Source organism: Henckelia pumila, chromosome 3, assembly GCF_033568475.1.
Source record: "Henckelia pumila isolate YLH828 chromosome 3, ASM3356847v2, whole genome shotgun sequence".
NCBI lineage: Eukaryota > Viridiplantae > Streptophyta > Magnoliopsida > Lamiales > Gesneriaceae > Henckelia > Henckelia pumila.
This window is the reverse complement of record NC_133122.1, coordinates 28,471,262-28,493,827: the sequence shown is the minus strand read 5'-3', so window position 1 is coordinate 28,493,827 and position 22,566 is coordinate 28,471,262. Positions and strand designations below refer to the sequence as shown.

Sequence of the window (22,566 nt, the reverse complement as noted above, 5' to 3'; positions counted from 1 at the left end):
CAAGACGCGCTTAGTTTATAGTCCATAGCCCGACTTTATTCCAATTCTAGCCCGGTTCCGTTTTGTTGAGGGTCTTCCCTTTCGCTTTCACCCTCCAAATATATTCAACAACCTTTTTAAACTTTGATTTCTTCTTCGTTTTCTTCTTTGGCACCTTCGGATCATTTTTCTTTGAATCTACCTCATGAACAAGTTTGGGATGACCATCCAGCTTCACAACTCGCTCAATCATGAATAATTCCTCGATGGGTGGATTACTTGATTTCTTGAATATGTTAAAAATAACTCTTTCTCCGTCCACACCCATCGACAACTCACCATTCTTCACCTCAATCTTGGCATCAGCAGTGGCCAAGAAAGGTCTCCCCAATATTAGTGGCATATTTGCATCCTCCTCCATATCTAGCACAACAAAATCTGTCGGAAAAATAAATTTATCTATTTTTACCAAAACATCTTCAATGATTTCAAGCGGATATGTGATAGATCTATCAGCTAGCTGCAATGCGATCATTGTGGCCTTCACCTCGCCAAGTCCTAAGCTCCTGAAAATAGACAAAGGCATCAGATTAATGCTAGCTCCTAGATCGCAAAGTGCATTATTAAAATAAAAAGAACCAATAGTGCAAGGAATAGTAAAACTCCCTGGATCCTTCAGCTTTTGTGGCATCTTCTTTTGGAGCACAACACTACATTCTTCAGTTAAGCTCACCACCTCATTCTCTTGCAGCCTCCTTTTCTTGGACATCACCTCTTTAATAAACTTCGCATAATTCGGCATTTGTGCCAAAGCATCAGCAAAAGGGATGTTGATATGTATCTTTTTGAAAATCTCCAAGAATTTTGAGAACTGTTCGTCCACTTTCTTCTTCTTGATCCTTTGTGGCATCTTCTTCGCATAATTCGGCATTTGTGCCAAAGCATCAGACTCTTTCTCCTCGACCTTCTTCTCGTCAACTGCAACTTTTTCAGACGTCTTGATCTCATATTTGCCCTCTTCATTATCCACCTGCTTCCCACTCCTCAACGTGATAGCATTACACTGCTCCTTGGGATTCACCTCAGTATTACTTGGGAATTGGCCTCTGTTATTATCTTTCAATGCGTTCGCCAACTGCCCAATGCTAGTCTCCATGGATTGCAATACAGCACCCATGTTGGCCACATACGTCTCTAAGCTGTCAAGGCGAGTCTCAGTCATCGCCATCCTCTTGCTCGATTCCTGCACAAAAGCATTAACAACATCCTCCAAAGGAGGCTTACCCTCACCCTTATTTGTATTGTATCCCGGAGGAGGATTCAACACATTATTATTGTTAGCATAAGAAAAATTTTCATGATTACGCAGACTAGGGTGATATTGATTGGGTACAGGATTACCTTGATAGTTGTTGTAATTTCTGTTGTTCACATATTGAGCTTTCTCCACACTCTCAAATCCATCAGCAGAATTTACGGCAGTCGCCAACGATGTTGTCTTAATAGAAACTTGATTGCCTTTGGTCAGTGCAGCCAACTGTGTAGAAATAGTAGCCATCTGAGCAGTCAAAGCAGTGAATGCATCAACCTCATGAATTCCAGCAGACTTCCTTATTACAGATCTCTCACTCGGCCACTGATAACTGTTAACAGTCATTTGCTCAAGCATCTCATAAGCCTGTTCAGGAAATTTAGAAAATATTGAACCTCCAGCTGCAGCATCCACAGAAATCCTCGTTGGGCCATTCAAACCATTGTAGAATAACTCAATCTGTTCCCAATCCGGAAAATTATGGTTTGGACACTTCCTAAGCAACTCCTTGTACCGCTCCCAAGCTTCATAAAGCTGCTCAAAATCTTGCTGTTTGAAAGTAGTGATCTCAATTTTCAGCTAGGCAGACTTGGCAGGAGGAAAGTACTTAGCCAGAAATTTGGATGCCATGGCTTCCCATGTAGTGATACTCCCAAGAGGTAGTGACTGCAACCAACTACGAGCATTGTCCCTAAGAGAGAATGTGAACAATCGTAGTCTGATGGTGTCCTCAGTAACACCATGAATCTTCACTGTGTCAGCAATCTCCAGAAAAGTACGCAGATGCAGATTTGGATCTTCAGTAGCTGCACCCCTGAACTGATTCTGCTGCACCATATTAATCAGAGCTGGCTTCAACTCAAAATTATTTGTCGTGATGTTCTGCCGAGCTATCCCTGAATAATGAGTATTGATCACTGGTCGAAAGTGATCTCTGATCGGCACCAGAGCATTATTGACAGCTCTTTCCCTTTCTTCAGCCATTTGTTGCAACTCTTCTCTTCTAGCTTTTCTCAAAGCTTTACCAGTTTTCTCGATTTTCGGATCAAAGAGCAGTAATTCGTAACTTTGGCTTTTTCGCATAAACTGCATACACAGAACCAACAAAATAAAATAAAATAAAATGCTCTAAATCAAAATTAAGACCAATTAGCACAATTTAATATAAATCAAATAAAATTCATTCCCCGGCAACGGCGCCAAAAACTTGTTGCGTGTTTTTCGCTCGCAAGCGCACGATGTCAAGTTATAATATAGGAATTAAGTCCAAGTCGATCCCACGGAGAATGAATAAATGATATTATATCAAATATTTGCAACTAATAAAATCATAATCCTATATAGAGCTACGAAAATGGTTTGATTTTTATAAAACTAAAATTTGCAAGAACAAAACTAAATAACCACGAGTTCATGAGAGAAAAATTCAATAAGCGATAAATGCTAGAGGTTCGACTTCACTTCACTGTCCACCACAATTTATTTTTAATGATTGTTCAATTATTAATTCTTCTAGTTTATTAGTAAAGAATCCCTATTATTTTATACTACCTCTCTCGAGTGTCAAGCAGAAATTCGTATTCAATAACAAACTCAATATCTCTATCAAAGTTCAATTATTAAATCCGGTAAAAAGCAAAAGAATTCTTCTAATGACTTCTATGGAGTTATATACCTCTCGAACAGTATAAACACCATAGATGTATTTTCCTATGTCGTATTCAAAATCTTCTCTCTCGAGTGATAGATTCTAAATAAAATATCATTCAATCTATAGCCAGTAAATTGAAAGCATTAAAATCAGGAAAACACAAATAAACTGTGCGAAGAAATTTAAATATCTAAATCAAAATATGTCAATCATGGTTTCCAGTCAAGATCCGTCTACCTCTAGATTAAGAAATTAGTTCATAACGCAATTCAAAATCAAATAACTCATGTTTTTCCAACAATCCATAAACTAAGAAAAATAGAGTTCAAAGAGAAACTAGAACGAATTAGAATGAAGCTTCTCCGTCGCCGGATGCCACCGTCTTCTGTCTTCGTATCAAATTCTCGAGCTCTTGTGCACTTCAAAACTCTCAATAGCCGTCTCTATGCTCTGAAAACTCTCTAAACCCTCGTATCCTCCAGAATAAGTCATAAAATCCCTTTTAAAACTCGATTAAAGACTTTCCATATTTTTGGAGACTGCGCAGCGCTGGAGCGCTAATAATTTGGCGCTGGGGCGCTCAAGTTTCATATTTTATTTTTCAATGACGGACGTCTAGCACTGGAGCGCGCACAAGACGGCGCTGGGGTGCTCTGGACATGAATTTACGGGCGCTGGAGCGCTGGAAAACTAGAGCTGGGGCGCTACTTGTTCTACCATTTCACTATCTGCGCAGCATTTTTGTAAAAATCATAACTTGAGTTCTAGTCGTCGGATCGAGCTGAAATTTTGACAGCAACTGTAAAACATCCTAAATTAATTTGAACGGTGGAGATCGGATTTATGTGTCTGTAACATTCCCAGTAATTTTCTGAAGTTTGCTGTCCCGTAATTCGGCTTTCCGCTTCTTCTTGCTACTTTTCTTCAAATCCTTGCAACTCACAAAAACAACAACAAATACGCATAATATTCACTCGATACATCACAAAATCCAAGTTAAATCATATATAAATTAAGTGCATAAAATGCACTTATCAGTAGTATCTAGACCACACACAAGCAGACATCAGGCCCCTCGACCTATTCAAATTTTGGATGCACACACGGGTAAACCCGTCAGGGTAATTCAGGTGTGGGTCCCGAAAGGAATAATCCAGTTTGGACCCAAATAGATAAGGGTATCATAGTAATATGTTTCTTTTGCAGGTACTATCAGTAAAATCAGTCAAGAAAAACAATACAGTAGAAAAGACAACTTGGTATCTCGACAGTGAATGCTCCAGGCACATGACTGGAAATAAAGAATTATTATATGAAATCATACACTACAAAGGACCTAAAATAATTTTTGGTGATAACTCAAAGGTGAAACCGTGGGTAAGGGTAAGATTACTCATGGTAATATTATTATTAATGACGTGCTACTTGTTGATAATCTATGCTATAATTTGATTAACATCAGTCAATTGTGTGATAATGGTCATATTGTTGAATTTCACAAACACTCATGCACAATCAAATCTAGTAAAAGTGAAGTTATGCTAACCGGATTAAGGGAACAAAGCACATATAGGATAAATTGGAAAAGTGATCAACCATCAATTCCTACATGTTTTGTTGCTCAAAATGATAAGCACTGGTTATGACATAAGCATTTGAATCATTTAAATTTTAAGTCCATTAAACATCTGAGCAAACATGAATTGGTTCTTGGCTTGCCCAAAGGGGATTTTAAAAAGAATAAAGTCTGTTAAGCTTGTCAGCAGGGCAAACAAGTGAAAGCAAATTTTAAAACAAAATGGTGTATGTCTTATTCCAAATGCTTAAACTTATTGCACATGGATCTATTCGGTCCTATACCAATCAAAAGCTTAGGGGAAATGAGATATACTTTAGTTATTGTGGATGATTACTCTCGATTTACCTAGGTAATCTTTTTATCCTCTAAAGATCAAATAGCTACTCAGTTGATAAAAATTTTAAAATGTTTGCAAAATGAGAAACGTATTGGGATGGATTGGATCAGGAGGCAAACTCACATTTCCCAATGACGTGACAGGTACTGAACGAAATATGAAGAGATCTTTATTGGAATCCACCAACCTCGTAATCTATAACCTCTAGACAGGCTACCGCATGAAGAAACTTTTCTCAGCAAAAGAGGTTAAGGAGATTAAAAAAAGTTCAATAAAAAAATAGCTGAATAATATATGATTGAAATTTAGTAGAAGCAGTAACTAAGGGGGAATGATAAAAAAAAAAAAAAAAAAAAAGGCAGCAAATCAACTCAGAATGAAAGAAAGAACTCGTAGGAGAAATTAATGAAGTTGAAAGTTAGCAGAAGAACAGACCAACAAATCCCAACAAATGGCATCAGACGATTTATCGAGCATTAAAATTTCAAGATCGTCTGAAAAAAATTCCCACATACTTCAAGAATTTGTATGCTTGTCAAAAAGGAAAAATGACAAGTGATAAATTTCTTAAGTCTTGTCAAACACCGAAAAGGGAGAAATTGTTAGGAAACCAAATATCTGAGTTTCATATCAGTAGTAGAACAAAAGTAGAAGCAGTGAAGTAGCGGAAGTCAAAGAGAAAGTTGACCAGTAGTCAAGCTGTTCATTTAAGCAAAGCAGAACAGTAAAACTAGAGCAGAAGCAGATATGTAGCCGCTCACCAGTAACCAGCATAAGTCTTTAACCCTTGGATAAAGACTTATGTACACTACTACACACCGAACTGACCAACCGCATAACAGTGTACTTTCATGTCAGTAAAGCTTCAAATCAAGACAACGGCTCCAATCCAACGAATACATATTTGAATCTAGATGATAATTATCTTGTGTCTTTAAATAGAGACCGTAGGATGCAAAGAGAAGCATCCGGCTTACAAGAACTCACAAAAAATTACAGCTTATCAAAGAACAACAAAAACTTTTAGTTGTTCATATCTACACAAGAAGAGTTAAAACTCTTACATAAAAGATCATACAGAAGCCAAAGAACACCAGCACATGCATCAAGCATATCAGATCAGATAGGATCATACTGTGCTATGTGTTGAGTTGTACAATCTTTGTAAACTAATTAATCAGTTGAGTGAGATGACCAAAACACTCTTGTAAAATCAGTCGAGAACTGATTTATTGAGTCTAAGAGTCTCGGTTATAGGTAGTAGGATAAGTCCTAGCTGAGGCGGAGTATTGCAAAAGGTAATACTCAAAGTCTTCTAGTAGTACCTTCTGGATGAACCAAAAGAAGCGGTGACGTAAGAGCAATTGAGTTCCCGAACATCCAGAAACAATCAACTGTGTTATTTATTTTTTTTACACTCACACGTCAATAGAGCCAGCTGATTTTGTCCAATCTCTTAATTGAAATCTTTCCGCACAAGTATATTTGTTGGTTAACTCTCGGAGATCCAAGACAAAGGATAGTTCAGTGGCTTACACTATTGAACTCACTAACAACAATTAGTTAATGCCTCTATAGAATCAGCTCTAGTACAGTAGTAGGTCACTATTAGTCTACCCTAGTAGCAGTAGCATCTCGATTCTGACACCCATATTTTCTTATGTGCTGTCATCTTTTTGCTAGTGTTCGTGCTTTGCAGTCTTTGAATAAAATCTAAATTCTTAGAGTTGATTAAGATTGTAGTTGTAACAGCGAAGAGTTTTTTAATGCTGCTAGGAGAAAATTGTGGTCTTTTGGTGATTAAAAATATTACTGATAAAGAACACATATCCCAAATTTCTTTGTTTTTAATTATGTTAGAAAGTTTCCTTGTTACGTACGTGCGCAACTAATGAATCTAGTTATGGGTCTATTAGCGTAAAATTCCTCAACGATGGCTTGTTTATGCTTCTGAGATTTTTTGCCTTGCCTTCCTATGTTTGAATTTCGACTGTTGAGGTTTGTTGGATGATAGAACCTCGTGAATTCCAGAACTACATATACCAACTTGTTGTAACTAATTTGGTCGGACATAGATGAGAACCATCAACAAATCCAAGCAGATCATGACCAGTAAGGAGGGTCGTGCCATGAGAGAAAGTTGGAGGAGGTGAGCTTCAAAGGCGTATGAGCAGCAGCATTGAAGGAGATTGGAGTGGCAGGGGCAGCAGCTGGAGTGGTGGCGGCGGCCATGGAAAACGGCAGCGACGGCTCGGCGAAGAGGGAGGGCGGCGACAGCTAGGGTTAAGGATATTTTAGTGGCATATGCCAGAGGCTCGTGATACCATATAGAAACTGATTGAATAATATTGTTTTGATATATTTCCAAGAATGAATACAAGACTAGTTTATATACAACTAGAAAACCTAAAAGATAAAAGGAAAATACAAAATATAAAATATACAGAAGATAATATAGAATATATTCCAATATACTGGATCTAGTATGGGTCGATTTACTTGAAATTCCTCAATGTTCACTTGCTTATGTTTCCGAGATTTTCTACCTTACCTCCCTGTGATTGAATGTTTATTTGGACTTAATGTAAAATGTGCAGCGACCGAGAGCATGGTGATACTGAGTCAAGCGACATAAAATCCTACGATGATTCAAAGTCTCCTGCAATTTTAGATTATTTTTAAATCAAAGGGATTTCATTGTCAGAATTGCGCGAAGTATGAAATTTGTTTATTTATAGTCCATGTTAATTTTCGATCATATAACAAAATTTGAGAAACAAGACTTCTACCCAAATTTCTTGATATCGTATCATTCTTGTGAACCTCATTTAACAACATTCAACTCGTGAATTGGATCCGACATATTGGGTGGATTACATGCTAATATACTTTTTCATTGAAGACCATGTCAAATAATGAATGTCAAAAACTAATTTCTTGTTAACCTTGTAACTCGTAGACCTGGTACGTCATTCACACTTATAAATGCAGACAAACAAGTTAGTGTACCACCACATAAGGCGGAATTAGCTTTGAAATTTTACAATGACACCAAAGTTTTTTTTTTTTGTTTTTTTTGTTTTTTATTTATGTGAGAACCGCAACCGCTACCTTTCGGTGTGCTCTGGGTAAACCCTCGAACTAATGAAATAGTCTGCAAACTACGCTAGTCAGGTAAACAACACTGGGCAAGCCCTGTGCAACAGATTAGTCTAAGAAGATGTTGGCAGGGGAAATCGAACTTCTGATCTCTGACCAAAATTTCACATACTTCACCAACTTGGACACCCCTTGGAGCACAATGACACCAAAGTTAGACAAGTTATTTGATATATTTACATTTTACAGCTCTAGTCATCATTGTTTTTTAACATTCTCTTTTTGCAAATTTCCTACTGGTCAGATTTGAATAATTTCAAGCTTGTGAAGGTTTTTAATGCCTCAAAGATGATTTTTTTTTTTTTTTTTGAGAATGAAAGAATAAGAATTTGTGAATTTTTGAAGGTATTATGAAGTGAATTTATTGAAAATTGAATAGTATAGATGTTACCCGTCCCGAATTTTCCCGTCCCGAACTTTTCCCGACCCGATCAATGTTTTTTTTCCCGACGGGATTCCCGACCCGACCAGAATATAAAAATAATATTTTTTTAATAATATTTTTTAATTAAAAAAATATTTTATTTAATTTTATGTTTTAATATTAATGTTTTATAATTATATATCATATAATTTTTTTTATATTTATCTTTTTTAATATTAACATTGAGTTATAAATTTTTATTTTTTTTTATTTTTATGAATAATTATATGTTTTTTTATTAATCAAGTAGTTGTTTTAGTTTGTTTGTAATGCACTAAAAAATGTTTTAGTTTTTTAATGATTATATATAAAGAAATTTTAATTTATTTGTAATGTATTAAGAAATTGTTTGATTTTTTCGTAATTTTTTTTTAAAAAAATATTTACATAGAATTTTTTTTTAAAAAAAATTTATTCGGGATTACCCTCTCCCGACCCGACGGGATTCCGAACATTCGTGTCTCGAAACTTCTCGAGTGCGGGATCGGGAGAAAAAAAATATCTCAATTTCTATCGGGACGGAAATCGGGTAAGGGGGTTACGGGACGGGTCCCGACCCGATTCCACCCCTAATTAGGTTAGACAAAAGGAGAATTGTGAAATCGAATGAATGGGTTAAAATATGTATTGTTAATTGAAGGCGGGTCGTGAGTTTATTTTCCCAATTTTAATACAACTTAAGTATACATGAGTGATTTATGATGTTTGTTTGTTTGTATTTTTTTGAAAGGGATTCATGACGTTTGTTAAAACAACGTAACAAATAAAGAGATTAACCTCAAAATCGATCCAAAATATCAAGTTATATCATCCGAGAAATATCAAATTAAAAATAACTTTGGTGAAACTTTATTTTTGAAAAATATCATTCTGAAGTATATTTGAGTGTATTCAAATATATATGAGAGAAAATGATTTGCTAAAAATATTTGATTAATGTTATTTTGTTAGTCATAGACGTTATCGTATCAATATGTTTTTTGGTAAAGAAAAAGAAATTGGGTTCTCCGAATAATAAAAACTAGCAACTTTGGCACAAGCAATGCGTGTAGACAAAATATAAAAGATAAACGATTTTTTTAATAAAAAAATATGATTATATAATTATTTATAATTGTGGCGGAACACATTAAACATTCTTTGACTAAAAAAAAAGAAAATAAAGTTTAAATAAATAAATTAAAAAAGTAAATCAAATTTGAATTAATAAAACAAAAGCCACAACAAATTAAGTGTATATTTGGAATATTAAAAAAAGCTTCGCCAAAAGTAGTTATTATTAGGCTTTCTCCCTTTATTAAACTAGTGACCGATGCACACGCGTTGCGTGTGAAAACATAGTTTATGAATTATAAATTACATTTAAATCAGCTTTTCTTATATTTATATTTGGACAGTTTATATTACTGTAAATGTTTTCCTATTTCACATTCCATTTAAATTAAATCATGAAAAACTTATTAGTTTGTGTCAAAATAGATGTATGACATTTATTTTGTAGCATACATATGAGCATAACTGAAACAATGCCATGTAGATATTATAATAATAAAATAATTTTGTAATAACATATTTGGTTATTTTAATGTTGACTTCATTAAAAAATAATTTTCCCTTTATTTCAAAGAATAAAATTATCATCTTCATGATATGTTTTCTCATTCCATGAGAATGCTCCTCCATCCATTCAACTTGCATAGCTGGTATTGAAAATACTCAAAGTAAACTTTTCATTTGCTAGACAGTGATCTTATTTGCTTCTCTCCTTGGCAAGTCTTTTCTCATAAAGTATATAGTATTTCCTTCCTGATTTACTTTGTACACCAGTCTTTAATTATAATTGGCTGCAAATCCAAATAGACGAAGACTTGAGTTACTTGATTCTAAATTTGAATATCTAGATCATTTTCCAACTAATAAACAAACAACAAATCCATATCCCATATCTCATTGATTAATCTTTAAAATTTTAACATATGTTGTGTCTTTAGATAAAACTCACTGCTATAATGACTAAAACTTCATATAAGATCTAATAATTTATGCATAATCACACAAAAAAGACATCCAACCTGAATAGTTACACAAAAAAATGTGTTCATGCATGCATTATATACCATGTTTAATATGAACAGCAATACTCTAAAGTCTCTCTACGTGCTTTAGGTCTCTTAATTCAAATTACATAATGGCAGGAAGATTGCGGTGACTGGTGATGATTGTGTTGAAAGTTGGAGACAACCACCAACCAAAATTGAATGCACATGTTGGATTGAAATTCAATGGCCGGTAGCATCCATTCTTGACAATTACTTGGAGGAAAGATGCACGTTGCTTCCTTGTTCACATTGCAGGGATCTCAATTCATCAGGTTTTAATATCCCAAAATCGAGAGAAAAGAAAGATAAGAAACAAAGAGAGTTTCTTGGTATTTTTCTTGAGTGTTCTCTTGTGTGAGTTAGAGAAATTATTTTCTCGGTAATACTCGAGGTTTGGGTTGGTAAGAGATATAGTGTTTTGTATACACTTGTAATATTTCTCCGGTTATAAATATTACAGCAGCTCCGTGGACGTAGCCTATATTGGGTGAACCACGTAAATTCTTGATGTTCTTGTTAATTGTTTTATTTCGCAATTATTATCGTCATGTTCGCTCTGGCATAATCCATAACAACTGGTATCAGAGCTGTTACGGTGTCCGGGAGCCTTGGTGAAAAATTTCTTAAAATTCTGAGTATGCTCTGTGGTTGCAGCTTTGTCTGATCTTCCACATCAGAAAAGATTTTTTGAAATTTTATTAAGGCAGTAGAAGCGATGGCCGGAAATGACGGATCGGGACCTGGAATCAATAAGTTCAACGGTACAGATTTCACGTTCTGGCGGTTACAGATTAAAGATTATCTGTACAGCAAAAAAACTACATCAACCTCTATCCGGGGTGAAGCCAGAAAAGATGGAGGATGATGAGTGGGAGCTTCTTGACCGACAAGTGTTAGAGGTAATACGATTGATCCTAACAAAGAACGTGGCGCACAACGTGGCGGAGGCAAAAACCACGGAGGAGATGATGTCCATTTTGTCGGACATGTACGAGAAGCCATCGACAAATAATAAAGTGTTCCTCATGAAAAAGTTATTCAACTTGAAGATGGAGGAAGGTGCTTCGGTGGCGTGCCACATAAATGAACTCAACACGATTGTTTCCCAGCTAACATCGGTTGAAATTAAATTTGATGTTGAGATTCGAGCACTTATTCTTTTGGCGTCTTTACCAAATGCTTGGGAGCCGATGCGGGCAGCGGTTAGCAATTCTGCTGGAAAAGTAAAGTTACAATTCAATGATGGCAGAGATCGAATCTTTGGTGAAGAAGTTCGCAGGAGGGATTCAGGAGAAGCAACATCATCGAGATCTGCCCTAAATCTCGATAATGGAGGAAGGGGCAGGAGTGGCGAAAAGAGTTTTAACCAATGGCATGGTGGATACAAATCAAGAAATGGAAAAGACAATAACAAATTTGAAAAGAATGTGAAGTGCTGGAGCTGTGGTGAGACTGGCCACTTGAAAAAGAATTGCAAATCAACAAGGAACAACGCAAATGTTGTTTGTGAGGAGGTACATGATGCTCTATTACTATCCATGGAAAGCCCGGTTGATTCTTGGGTTATGGACTCGGGAGCTTCGTTTCATACCACTGGTAATCGTGATGTATTCGATAATTACATTGCGGGAGATTACGGAAAAGTTTTCGTGGCTGATGGAAAACCTTTGGAAATAATTGGTATGGGTGATATCCGGATGAAGATGACAAAAGGATCTGTCTGAAAAATCAACAAAGTAAAGCATGTACCAAAGTTGACCCGCAATCTGATTTCAGTAGGATAGTTTGACGACGAAGGTCATAAGGTGATCTTTGGTGATGGTTCCTGGAAAGTGAAAAAGGGAGCCATGATTGTTGCTCGAGGAAAGAAAAGTGGAACACTCTATATGACTTCCAGTTTGAGAGATAAATTAGCAGCTGTGGATGCTGGAGCTAATTCAAGTCTATGGCTCTGTAGACTTGGACATATGAGTGAGAAAGGAATGAAGATGCTTGTTTCAAAAGGAAAGCTACCGGAATTAAAGATCGTTGAACACAAGCCGTGTGAAGCTGTATTTTTTGAAAAGCAGAAAAATGTGAGCTTTTCAAAAGAGGTTAGAGAACCGAAATCGGCGGATTTGGAGATGGTACATACTGATGTTTGTGGACCATCTCCTGTGACATTCCTTGGATATCACTCAAGATATTATGGCACTACTGTTGACGATTCGAGCAGGAAAATTTTGGGTTTATTTTTTGAAAAATAAATCAGATGTTTATGAGACCTTTAAACATTGGGAGTTAGCAATGAAAGATGTGATGGATTCACTGTCATCCAATCACATGTGGAGTTGTCAGAACTTTCTGAAGGTAAAAAGGTTTTACATAGCAAGTGGGAGTACCGGTTAGAACACGATGGTAGCAAGCGGTACAAAGAAAGCCTTGTTGTAAAAGGTTAAAAAAAATTCATTGATTACATTGATATTTTCTCTCTGATGGTAAAGTTAACTACTATCAGGACTGTACTTGGATTGATGGTAAAAAACGATTTGCATCTGGAGCAGTTAGATGTAAAGACTGTGTTTCTTCATGGTGAACTAGATGAAGAAATGAATCAATCACAGGGATTTGAAGTACGAGGTAAAGAGAAAATGATGTGCAAACTTTAGAAAAGCTTGTACAGTTTCAAACAAGCTCCAAGACAGTGGTACAAGAAGTTTGATGGTGTAATGAATAATGATGGTTTCCCGAGGTATCATGCTGATCACTGGTGTTATGTGAAGCTTAATGGTTCTTATATCATGCTACTGGTATATGTAGATGATATGTTGATAGTAGGAGTTTGTCTGAAGGAGATAGATAAACTAAAGATAGAATTTGCTATGAAGGATTTGAGTGCTGCAAAACAAATCCTTGGAATCGGGATCCTTAGAGATCGGGTGAATGGAGTCTTGAAGCTTGAGAAGATTCCTGGAAGTAAAAATCCCGCTGATATGTTCACCAAGGTGGTGACCACTGACAAACTGAAGTTGTGCTCGACTTCAGTTGGACTACAAGCATAAATAAGGAAGGTATGAGTTGCTGCATTGATTGTGTGAAGTCATGATTGAAATCAAGTCTTCAAGTGGGAGATTGTTGAAAGTTGGAGACAACCACCAATCAAAATTGAATGCACATGTTGGATTGAAATTCAATGGCCGGTAGCATCCATTCTTGACAATTACTTGGAGGAAAGATGCACGTTGCTTCTTTGTTCACATTGCAGGGAGCTCTATAAATAGAGCTCCCCATTCATCAGGTTTTAATATCCCAAAATCGAGAGAAAAGAAAGATAAGAAACAAAGAGAGTTTTTTTGGTATTTTTCTTGAGTGTTCTCTTGTGTGAGTTAGAGAAATTATTTTCTCGGTAATACTCGAGGTTTGGGTTGGTAAGAGATATAGTGTTTTGTATACACTTGTAATATTTTTCCGGTTATAAATATTGCAGCAACTCCGTGGACGTAGCCTATATTGGGTGAACCACGTAAATTCTTGATGTTCTTGTTGATTGTTTTATTCCGCAATTATTATCGTCATGTTCGCTCCGGCATAATCTATAACAGATTGATGAAAGATCGGATTATTGATCACCCTCAATAAAAAGAACTTTAAATATTATATGTAAATTTAATAGTAAAGATTATGACTTAAAAATTTTAATTTTCAATCTTATATATGCTTGACCTCTGTTACACTTCACATTTTCAGTAATCATCCGTGAACTTTAGTATGTCTAATCCATAAATACTTGTTAATTTAGAAATTAAATCTCTCCGAGGAGCAATTTAATTCAGACAACGTATATCTGAAACAACATACAACTACCTACTATTGCCTCTGTTAAATAAATGTATCACTTTGGTATGAAAAACAAAAAACTTGTTAGAAGCAGTCAATGAACATCTATATGATGAAATCAAGAGTTATACTGAATGCATTTCATTTTTAAATGCAGAATGAAATAGAAAAATATTTTATGTAAGATTGATTGTGAAGAAATAATTAGTTGCATAACTTGTTTTAGGAAAATGTTAAGAAAAATATATTTTGTAGGCATTATTTTGGAAGAAAATTAATATGCAAATAAATGAAATTATATGCAGAAAATGAAAAAATAACTTATAAATTTTTTTCTTTCTTTTTTTTTTTTCAAATTATGCACCACTAATTGCTGGTATTAGCCCAGCCAATCAATCCTCACCTGCGAAACGAATGAAACTATGGAAAACAAATTCAAATATAAAAAAACCTCAAGAAATTCTGAATGTATGAAAAATATTGGAAAACCTCGCAGAGAAACAAGAATTGAGTATGAAGATTAATAATAAATTGAGTATATATATTGAGCAAAAAAATAGTGTATTATAATGTTTTAAACATAAGAAAATTAATGAAGAAGGGATGAGAAATAAAATATTGAACTGACATCCAACTGCAGTATGCATGAAATAGACGAACCCAGTGTACTGGTTTAATAGCATGACGATGTGGCTCCAACAGCATCAAATAAACGAAACCATTGGATTCATAAGCTTGACGATATGGTTTCACTTCTCGTTGAACCTTTCTCTCCTCAAATTACAATCACCTGAAATAAGAAAAATAATAAACATTATGCGTTTATAAAATCTGGTAATACTCATTTGATAAATAATTTACATTTCCAGCACCTTTTTTTAACAGATAACAATTATTAAAATAGATTAACCTACAATTTTTTTAGAAAAATGACAATGAAACTTACATTTTCATGTTATTTGTATTGCCCGATGTTTAAATTTCTTCTACTATATTCCAATATGTGTCTAATCATTTAGTAAACAATAGAATACAGATTCAAAAGAACCACTTCTCAAAGTAAAATATATAATTTGCATAATACCTGTATTTGGGAAGAGAAATTAATGGCTAGATCTGAAAAATAAAAGTAAAACGAAAATAAGGAATTTAATGATTGCCAAAACAAAATAATTTTTATTAATAAATGCATCACCAAGTTATTATCAATAAATGCATCACCAATACGTACCGGTTTAGCTTCAACCTCATAATCAAAAGTCAAGTATATTGAGTATGACATTTCTGCGAACACTTAGTCTTCGAAAAATATCCTTCAACGTTGTATAAGAAGATGATAGAAATAAAATTCTAGGAAAAAAAAACAATTACAACAACAAACGGAAAATAATTTGACCATCATTCACTAATCAAAAGATCGTGCACTAGAACCTTGCATCACAAATAGTCTTGCGCTCTGTTTTTGGTTTTGGAAAAGAGTTTTTTTTTTTTTTTTTGAGGAATGAGGAAGATAGAGGGAGAGAAACTAAAAAAAACGTGGGGAGTGGATGGTGTGGCAGGATGGGGGAGGAGAAAAATGTTGAAACGTGGGTCTTTCAGTTTTGTTTTTAATTTGTAGAAAATAAGTGACTATTAGGGGGCAAACACGTGTCACAAACTCAAAGCACGTGAGGTTAAATTTTTAAATTTAATATTAGTGTCATCAAAATCAGACCAAAGTAGTTATTAAAAGGGAGAAAAATATTTTAAAATAGTAAAGATTAATAGTATAGATAAAAAGATAGATACTTTTCGATCCGTCAGCCCTATTATTTTCATGCTTAAATTAAATTAAAACCCTTTCAGCCGACCAAAACCCTAGACATCTTACCCCAAAATCAAATCAAACCCTAAAGAGGGAAAATCATGGATGCTCCGAACAATTTTGATGTAAATGAAAGCCAAAACTCTGCCAATAAGCCCTCCAAAATCAGGTTCGAGTATGAAGAAGATGAAGACGAAACCCTTGAGGAAGTGGCAACGGAAAGCTCTTCCATGTGCGAGCCGGAAGAAATTATCACTGGTGGCGATAACAAGACAAGCGCCGATTATTACTTCGATTCCTACTCCCATTTTGGTAAATGGTTCCTCCTACAAAAATCGCTAGTTCCATTGGAGCCAATTTTTCGGGAATTATTTTTTAAAAAATGTTTAGTTGTTTTTTGCTGGTGTGCTTATTTGGCACCGGCGCCGAACATTGCTGATATATTGGTTCTTTTTATCTCATTCTTCCTCCCTCAAATAGAAAGAGTTTATAGTTCCAATGGGATTGGAAAAGAGAAAGTTTTAAAGGGTTAACTTTTCATTCATGATTGTTTTATTTTTGGCGAAATTATGAAGGCTAAACAAAGAAGTAATAATCTTTTCTGTTCTTCTGTTTGCAGGTATCCATGAAGTAAGTATGGAGTTTTGAATGTAAAGCTTCTGGGAGTAAAAGCTTTTGTTGCACTTGCAGCTGGACAATATGTTCTAGCTCTTATTAGTGTTTTTAACTCTAATCCAAGTGAATTTTATGATACAGGAGATGTTGAAGGATTCTGTCAGAACTAAGACGTACCAAAATGTTATTTATAAAAACCCATTTCTTTACAAGGATAAAGTGGTCCTTGATGTGGGTGCTGGGACAGGGATCCTCTCACTCTTTTGTGCTAAAGCAGGGGCTAAACATGTTTACGCGGTAATGAACTAATGAAGTATATATTCACTATCTCTTTGCATTGGATACGATTTATTTTCTTTCGATTCAGTATCCATTATGTAATGCATGATGATTTTGACTTGATTGACCAATTTTACAAAGAGAAAAGTTCATTTATGCACAAATTCACACAAACTCTATCATTGTAATATCATGAAATTTATCTGCTTGATCTTTTCACAGCTAGTGTTCGAAGTTATCTATCCCGTGTCCATCCTCAAATGTTGAAGGAAAAAAAAAATATTAATCTTTTAAATGCTTTGCGATTTAGAATTTTTTTCTATCACAAATATGTCTATTTAAATTCATTTTGTTAGCATATCAGAAGTCTGTTATTTTAGTGTGAATTTAGGGTTTCTATTTGTGATCATTGTCACCATATTTTCTTGCGCTTAGCCTTTTTTAGGGATACTATTTCTTTTGTATTCCATGTTCTGCCAAAGTATTTATAGCCGTTATTTGCTATTCTTGTTTGATTTAGAAATTGGTTAGTATATACAATTACTTTGTTGAAAACAAAGTTTCTCATTTTTTTACCATTCAAGAGTTTTATGGTTTTAGTTTTGAAGGAAGATGTCAGATATAGCTGTTGCTTTATCGTTTCTATTTGTGGTGCTATGTCTGCTATCTTGATGTGACTTTTCTCGTGGCATGGCATGTTTCTAATTGCCTCTGGTTTCAGTTTTACTTTCAATTTGAATATTTCCTTACCTTGCCTTTGGATTTCAGATTGAATGCTCCAGCATGGCCGATATGGCTAAAGAAATTGTAAAACAAAATGGATTTTCAGACGGTAATACTCTTTTCTGGTTCGAAGTTTCTAAACTATGTGTCATATCTTCATTTTACATCACAGTTTAATTGGTCTGATGGATTTCATTGTCCTACTTTTGCTTTCAGTGATAACAGTTATTCAGGGAAAGGTTGAAGAGATTGAGCTTCCAGTTGCTCAAGTTGATGTAATTATTTCTGAGTGGATGGGATATTTTTTGGTATATGAAAACATGCTAAACACTGTCCTCTTTGCCCGTGACAAGTGGCTTGTAAGTTGCTTTCCACTCTAGCAATTCATTTCTAGTGTGGATGGGATATGTAGGCATTCATTTCTTAGTTGCATGTCAGCAGCTCAAAACTATGACAGTTTTGAATTTGGTCGTTTATATAATATAGCAATTATTTGGGGATTACTTGCGCCATTCAGGTCCCAGGAGGACTTGTATTACCAGACAAAGCCTCCCTTTATTTGACTGCAATTGAAGATGCTGACTACAAGGAGGACAAAATTGAATGTGAGCCTAACCACCTCTGGCATTGATTGTTTTGAATGAATATCATATCACTTACTGTCACCCGTACCTATGTTCAAGTTAAACTGAATTTCTGTTTCATTGACATTTTATTATATCGTAGTTTGGAAAAATGTATACGGATTTGACATGAGTTGTATAAGGAAGCAAGCCATATGGGAACCCCTTGTCGATACGGTAGATCAGAACCAGATTGTGACGAACTGCCAGTTACTCAAGGTTGGAAGCTTCTATTTTCCCTCTTAAATATCATGCAGCTTGTGGATCAACTTATGTCATAAACCAGCTCTTTCCCCTATTCATGCAGACAATGGACATTTCCAAAATGTCTGCCGGGGATGCTGCATTCACCGCCCCTTTTAAGCTCGTCGCAGAGCGCGATGACTATATTCATGCTCTTGTGGCATATTTTGATGTTTCTTTCACAAAGTGCCACAAATTGATGGGCTTTTCTACAGGTATACACTTTTTTTTAATGATTGAATTATGGTGTCATGGAGATCTCTGGCACAAATGCATATGAATAAATTGGTACCTGATCTCAACATTTTTGGGGCCGTGGTTTTCATCAATCGATGCTGATCTTATTCATCTTTTTTGTTGTGGGAAGCTTGTGTCCCTTTTAGGGGCTCAGATGAGATTGGATTGTTATATATCTAAATACTAGCTTTAAACACAATATTCGTACATAAGCAGTAAAATTGGATGGCAAGAACCACCGTCAAACTTTGTTGCATTTATTCTGCTTATATCATGACTTAATCCCTCTGCAGGACCAAAGTCACGTGCAACTCACTGGAAACAAACTGTCCTTTATCTAGAAGACAACTTGACTATTTGCCAAGGGGAGGCACTCACGGGGATGCTTACTGTTACACCCAACAAGAAAAACCCACGCGACGTGGATATTACCTTAAAATATTCCCTAAATGGTCGACATTGCCAGGCGTCTAGAACTCAATACTACCGAATGCGCTGATTTTATGGTGCTTTCATATGGTGTCAGATTTTTCTCGGCTAGGTGTAGCCAAAAGCTGCTGCGATCGCACCTAGAGCTGCTCACCAACCTCCTGAAAGCTGCCACTTTTTTCATTTTTTGTTATCACATTCCTGAATCCTGATGTAATTCTTACATCATGTATCTTATATTGCAGCTTAAGTGTTTGGTCGCTTATGGCTCAACTGTGTGGCACATTTTTGCTTCGGAAAAGAATTTTACTTGGTTCAACTTCAATTACTATTATATTTCCTATTAACTTGGTATTTGTGCTCTCGTTCAAATATTACAAAATTGATGCATAAATCATAAACATCTTTTCAAGAACCTCAACAACGTTAAGAACGCCATGGTTGCGTAGCTATAAATGAAAATTACTCAAAGAAGACAGAAGGTACCGATCTTGTGCTACCGTCTTAAGTTTAAAGTTCTGCTTTGCTGGACTTCGAATTCTTCTTCCAATTTGTTTTCGTGCCTTTCCACCACAGTCTTATTCTATTTGAAACTCTGTTAGCATGACCTTTTAATTTCTGGCTTACATCCATTGCTCCTCTCGTAATCTGTTCTTTCCAGTCGTACTTTTTTGCATCTTTATCTCTCAGGACTTTTCCCTGCGACAAAGGTTTAGCATTTGCTCAATAAATTGCTAAATTTAGCAGCTTTTAAATAAAAGAGGAAGTTGATTCTTGATGCTGACCAATTTCGAAGGAAAGTCTGCCTCTTCGTCGTCCTCATCTTCGGCATCTTCATCGCCAAAGTTTTGGTTCATCAAGTCTTCCCTTGAGTACATTTTCATGCCCGGTGCTCCTGGAATGCCCTAAAATAAGAAAATTTTAGTCAGGGACCTGGAATACCGTTTTCAGGTCGAAAATGCATGCTGTTATGAAGAATTTTAAACAATGAATACCTCCATGGATTTCATCAGCCTCTCCATTTCGGCGTCTTTAGTGGACTTAGCTTCAAAGAGTTCTCCTGGAATCCTATCCTGTAAGGTAAACATCGAAGCATTTGTGGATTTACCTCAAGTTAAGACTAATTCGCCCAATCAAATACATGCATAATCTTATGACATGGACGTAATATAGTTATAAGACAGATTTTGTTTGTCATTTTACCAGTCCGATAATCACTTATAGTACCAGACAAAAAAGTATTGTAGAAGACAAGCCACCTAAATGACTGCTAGCAAAACCAGCTTGCTAGTATCTGATTTTACCTTAGGAACTGGTGGTGGCTTAGAACGGCATGCCTTTGTGAGGTCTTTACAGATATAATTAACCAAAGAGTCCAGCTGAGGCTTGTTTTTATACAAATATTCTGCAGCATCTGTATCCGAATAACCCAGAACCTGGAAAATCACATATCCAAGAGTTTAATTACAGGAAAAATAACTAAAGGGTTCAGTATTTTTTTCCCAATCAATCAAACAAGACAAACGAGAGCATTAGTCTATCCGTATCAGGAGATCTTCTGAGCTACTTACGAATGTTATCAAGGTTTAAGATAGTTGAAAATAACACATATACCTCTTATTGAACGCATTCTTGATAGTTTCACAGGTGTAAGAAGTTCACTGGAATCAAAGAAAACTAGGAAGGAGAATTCAGAAAGTTGGGACGGGGGCAAATGGGTGACTGAATAGATTTTATTTCGGCGGTGAACTTGCAGTAAATTTCAAAAGTGTTCGTTTGAATAAGAGTGACTGTCCCTCCTCCTCGCAGCCCTGCCGGATTCTCCCTTGAACACAAGGCTCCCCGATATTTTTGTTTGAGAACATGCAATTCTAAAGGAATCAATCACACCTTTGTAGCAATAGACTTTCCTTTAACTAAAAAACCAGATACATCAAGAAGTTAGAGCAACACTCAAGCAGGACAGTTTGGATTTGCAGAATCTCAGTCCACTCAGCAGTCAGATGAGGGGAAAAAGAAAATTTCCAACTGTTAAAATTCTAAGTGAGTAAAGGGATTAGAGAAGCCGCTATCATTTTAGACCCCATATCCTATCATGTGATAACTTCAAGATCAATTACCACTTCCTCCAAACAAAGACGAACAATTACAAACAAAAAGCTAAAAATTCATTGGTGAATAAGCTTATGTACACAGGCAGATCAATTTTCATGCCTAGAACATCAGATGCATAGAGTTCTACTGCAGCCTGTAGCCACTAATTCGAAAAAAGACTAATGTGTAGCAATCTGACCTCTTGACAAGCTCGCTCTATTGTCTTGCATTCAGAGTTGCACTGTCCTTCAGAATCTTGTTCAACAAGCTGAGTGCAAGAATATGTAAGCAAGCATCCTCATTCGATTTAATGCTCAATAACCATCACAATTGTTGACTCATTTACCTCCAGTTTATCTCCTTTCTCCACGATATCAATTTTGAGAATCCAATCAGCTTCTTGCTTCTTCAAATTACAAACATTCTCCGCAATTTCGATGATCTGATACTCTGATATCTACTTCCAATACGATAAAACAGTAAAAGTCGCAATCAAAATTAACACGTTAACGAATTTGAAGAGATACCCATATAAAAAAAATACCTTTTTAGGAGAAATCTCAGCTTGTTTAGCTTCAACTTGGTGGTACAACTGCGACGCCAACTTCTCACAAACTTGGCATTTTATGTATGGGATGTCCTCCTTTCTTGCTACCCCCGCTGGTTTCTTGGCGCAGTGAGATACGGGCATCCATGAAAGTATCAGGAATACGAGATAACACGAGACAACTAGTAGTGCTTGATGGGATTTCGCCATTGTCACGCAAAAAGCACACAAGATGTTTGGTTTATTTACACTACCGAAAGATCTGCTAAGTTCAGTTTAGGAGCTTTGTTAAATGTCGAGGGTGGTTGGTGTTACGTGTTCACCTGTTTCTGATTGGTTATTTGAAGCCACGTGGGATGGACTTTAACTTTAATGACTCCCAATTAACCAAAATCCTGGGAAAATTCGAATAGATCGAGTCTCTCAAATTCATTTGTCTCTATGTGTAATCTAAAAATACGTTACTTTTATTCAATAAAAGTAATTATAAGACTCTTTTTGGTAAATTCCAAAATAACTAATGTATGAGTAAAATGGTAAGTTAGATCCTATTTATACAGACATTGCCTTGAGATAGATCTAACGGTTGACATTTATCAATAAATGTGAGATTCAT

General features: G+C 35.6%; 2 protein-coding genes and 1 non-coding gene across 3 annotated transcripts; 2 read left to right on the top strand and 1 right to left on the bottom strand.

Annotated features, from left to right (window-relative positions):
- The first annotated feature begins 1,766 nt into the window (after nt 1-1,766).
- Nucleotides 1,767-1,872, top strand: LOC140893998 (small nucleolar RNA R71). Its single transcript, XR_012153554.1, has one exon. It is a non-coding gene; the product is annotated as a small nucleolar RNA R71 (small nucleolar RNA).
- Nucleotides 1,873-16,172: 14,300 nt separating this feature from the next.
- Nucleotides 16,173-19,634, top strand: LOC140887244 (protein arginine N-methyltransferase 1.1). The gene is made up of 9 exons (XM_073294364.1): nt 16,173-16,472; nt 16,780-16,790; nt 16,917-17,072; nt 17,823-17,886; nt 17,994-18,136; nt 18,295-18,382; nt 18,504-18,619; nt 18,708-18,858; nt 19,174-19,634. The coding sequence occupies exons 1-9, from the start codon at nt 16,262-16,264 to the stop codon at nt 19,377-19,379; spliced, it is 1,146 nt and encodes a 381-aa protein (XP_073150465.1). The 5' UTR covers nt 16,173-16,261; the 3' UTR covers nt 19,380-19,634.
- On the bottom strand, nt 19,624-22,256 carry LOC140887243 (uncharacterized). The gene is made up of 7 exons (XM_073294363.1): nt 21,948-22,256; nt 21,750-21,860; nt 21,603-21,671; nt 20,614-20,745; nt 20,305-20,382; nt 20,095-20,214; nt 19,624-20,008 (listed from the first exon to the last, which is right to left on the bottom strand). Exons 1-7 carry the CDS (start codon nt 22,158-22,160, stop codon nt 19,820-19,822), a joined length of 912 nt encoding a protein of 303 aa, XP_073150464.1. The 5' UTR covers nt 22,161-22,256; the 3' UTR covers nt 19,624-19,819.
- Nucleotides 22,257-22,566: the final 310 nt, after the last annotated feature.

Excerpts from the sequence above, each read along its gene's own strand:
- LOC140887244 (XM_073294364.1), top strand. The coding sequence starts at position 16,262 with ATGGATGCTCCGAACAATTTTGATGTAAATGAAAGCCAAAACTCTGCC. Across the intron at positions 18,137-18,294 it reads TTGCCCGTGACAAGTGGCTT|GTCCCAGGAGGACTTGTATT; the intron begins GTAAGTTGCTTT and ends TGCGCCATTCAG. Across the intron at positions 18,620-18,707 it reads CGAACTGCCAGTTACTCAAG|ACAATGGACATTTCCAAAAT; the intron begins GTTGGAAGCTTC and ends CTATTCATGCAG.
- LOC140887243 (XM_073294363.1), bottom strand. The coding sequence starts at position 22,160 with ATGGCGAAATCCCATCAAGCACTACTAGTTGTCTCGTGTTATCTCGTA. Across the intron at positions 21,672-21,749 it reads AGAAAGGAGATAAACTGGAG|CTTGTTGAACAAGATTCTGA; the intron begins GTAAATGAGTCA and ends TCTTGCACTCAG. Across the intron at positions 20,009-20,094 it reads CAGACTTTCCTTCGAAATTG|GGAAAAGTCCTGAGAGATAA; the intron begins GTCAGCATCAAG and ends CCTTTGTCGCAG.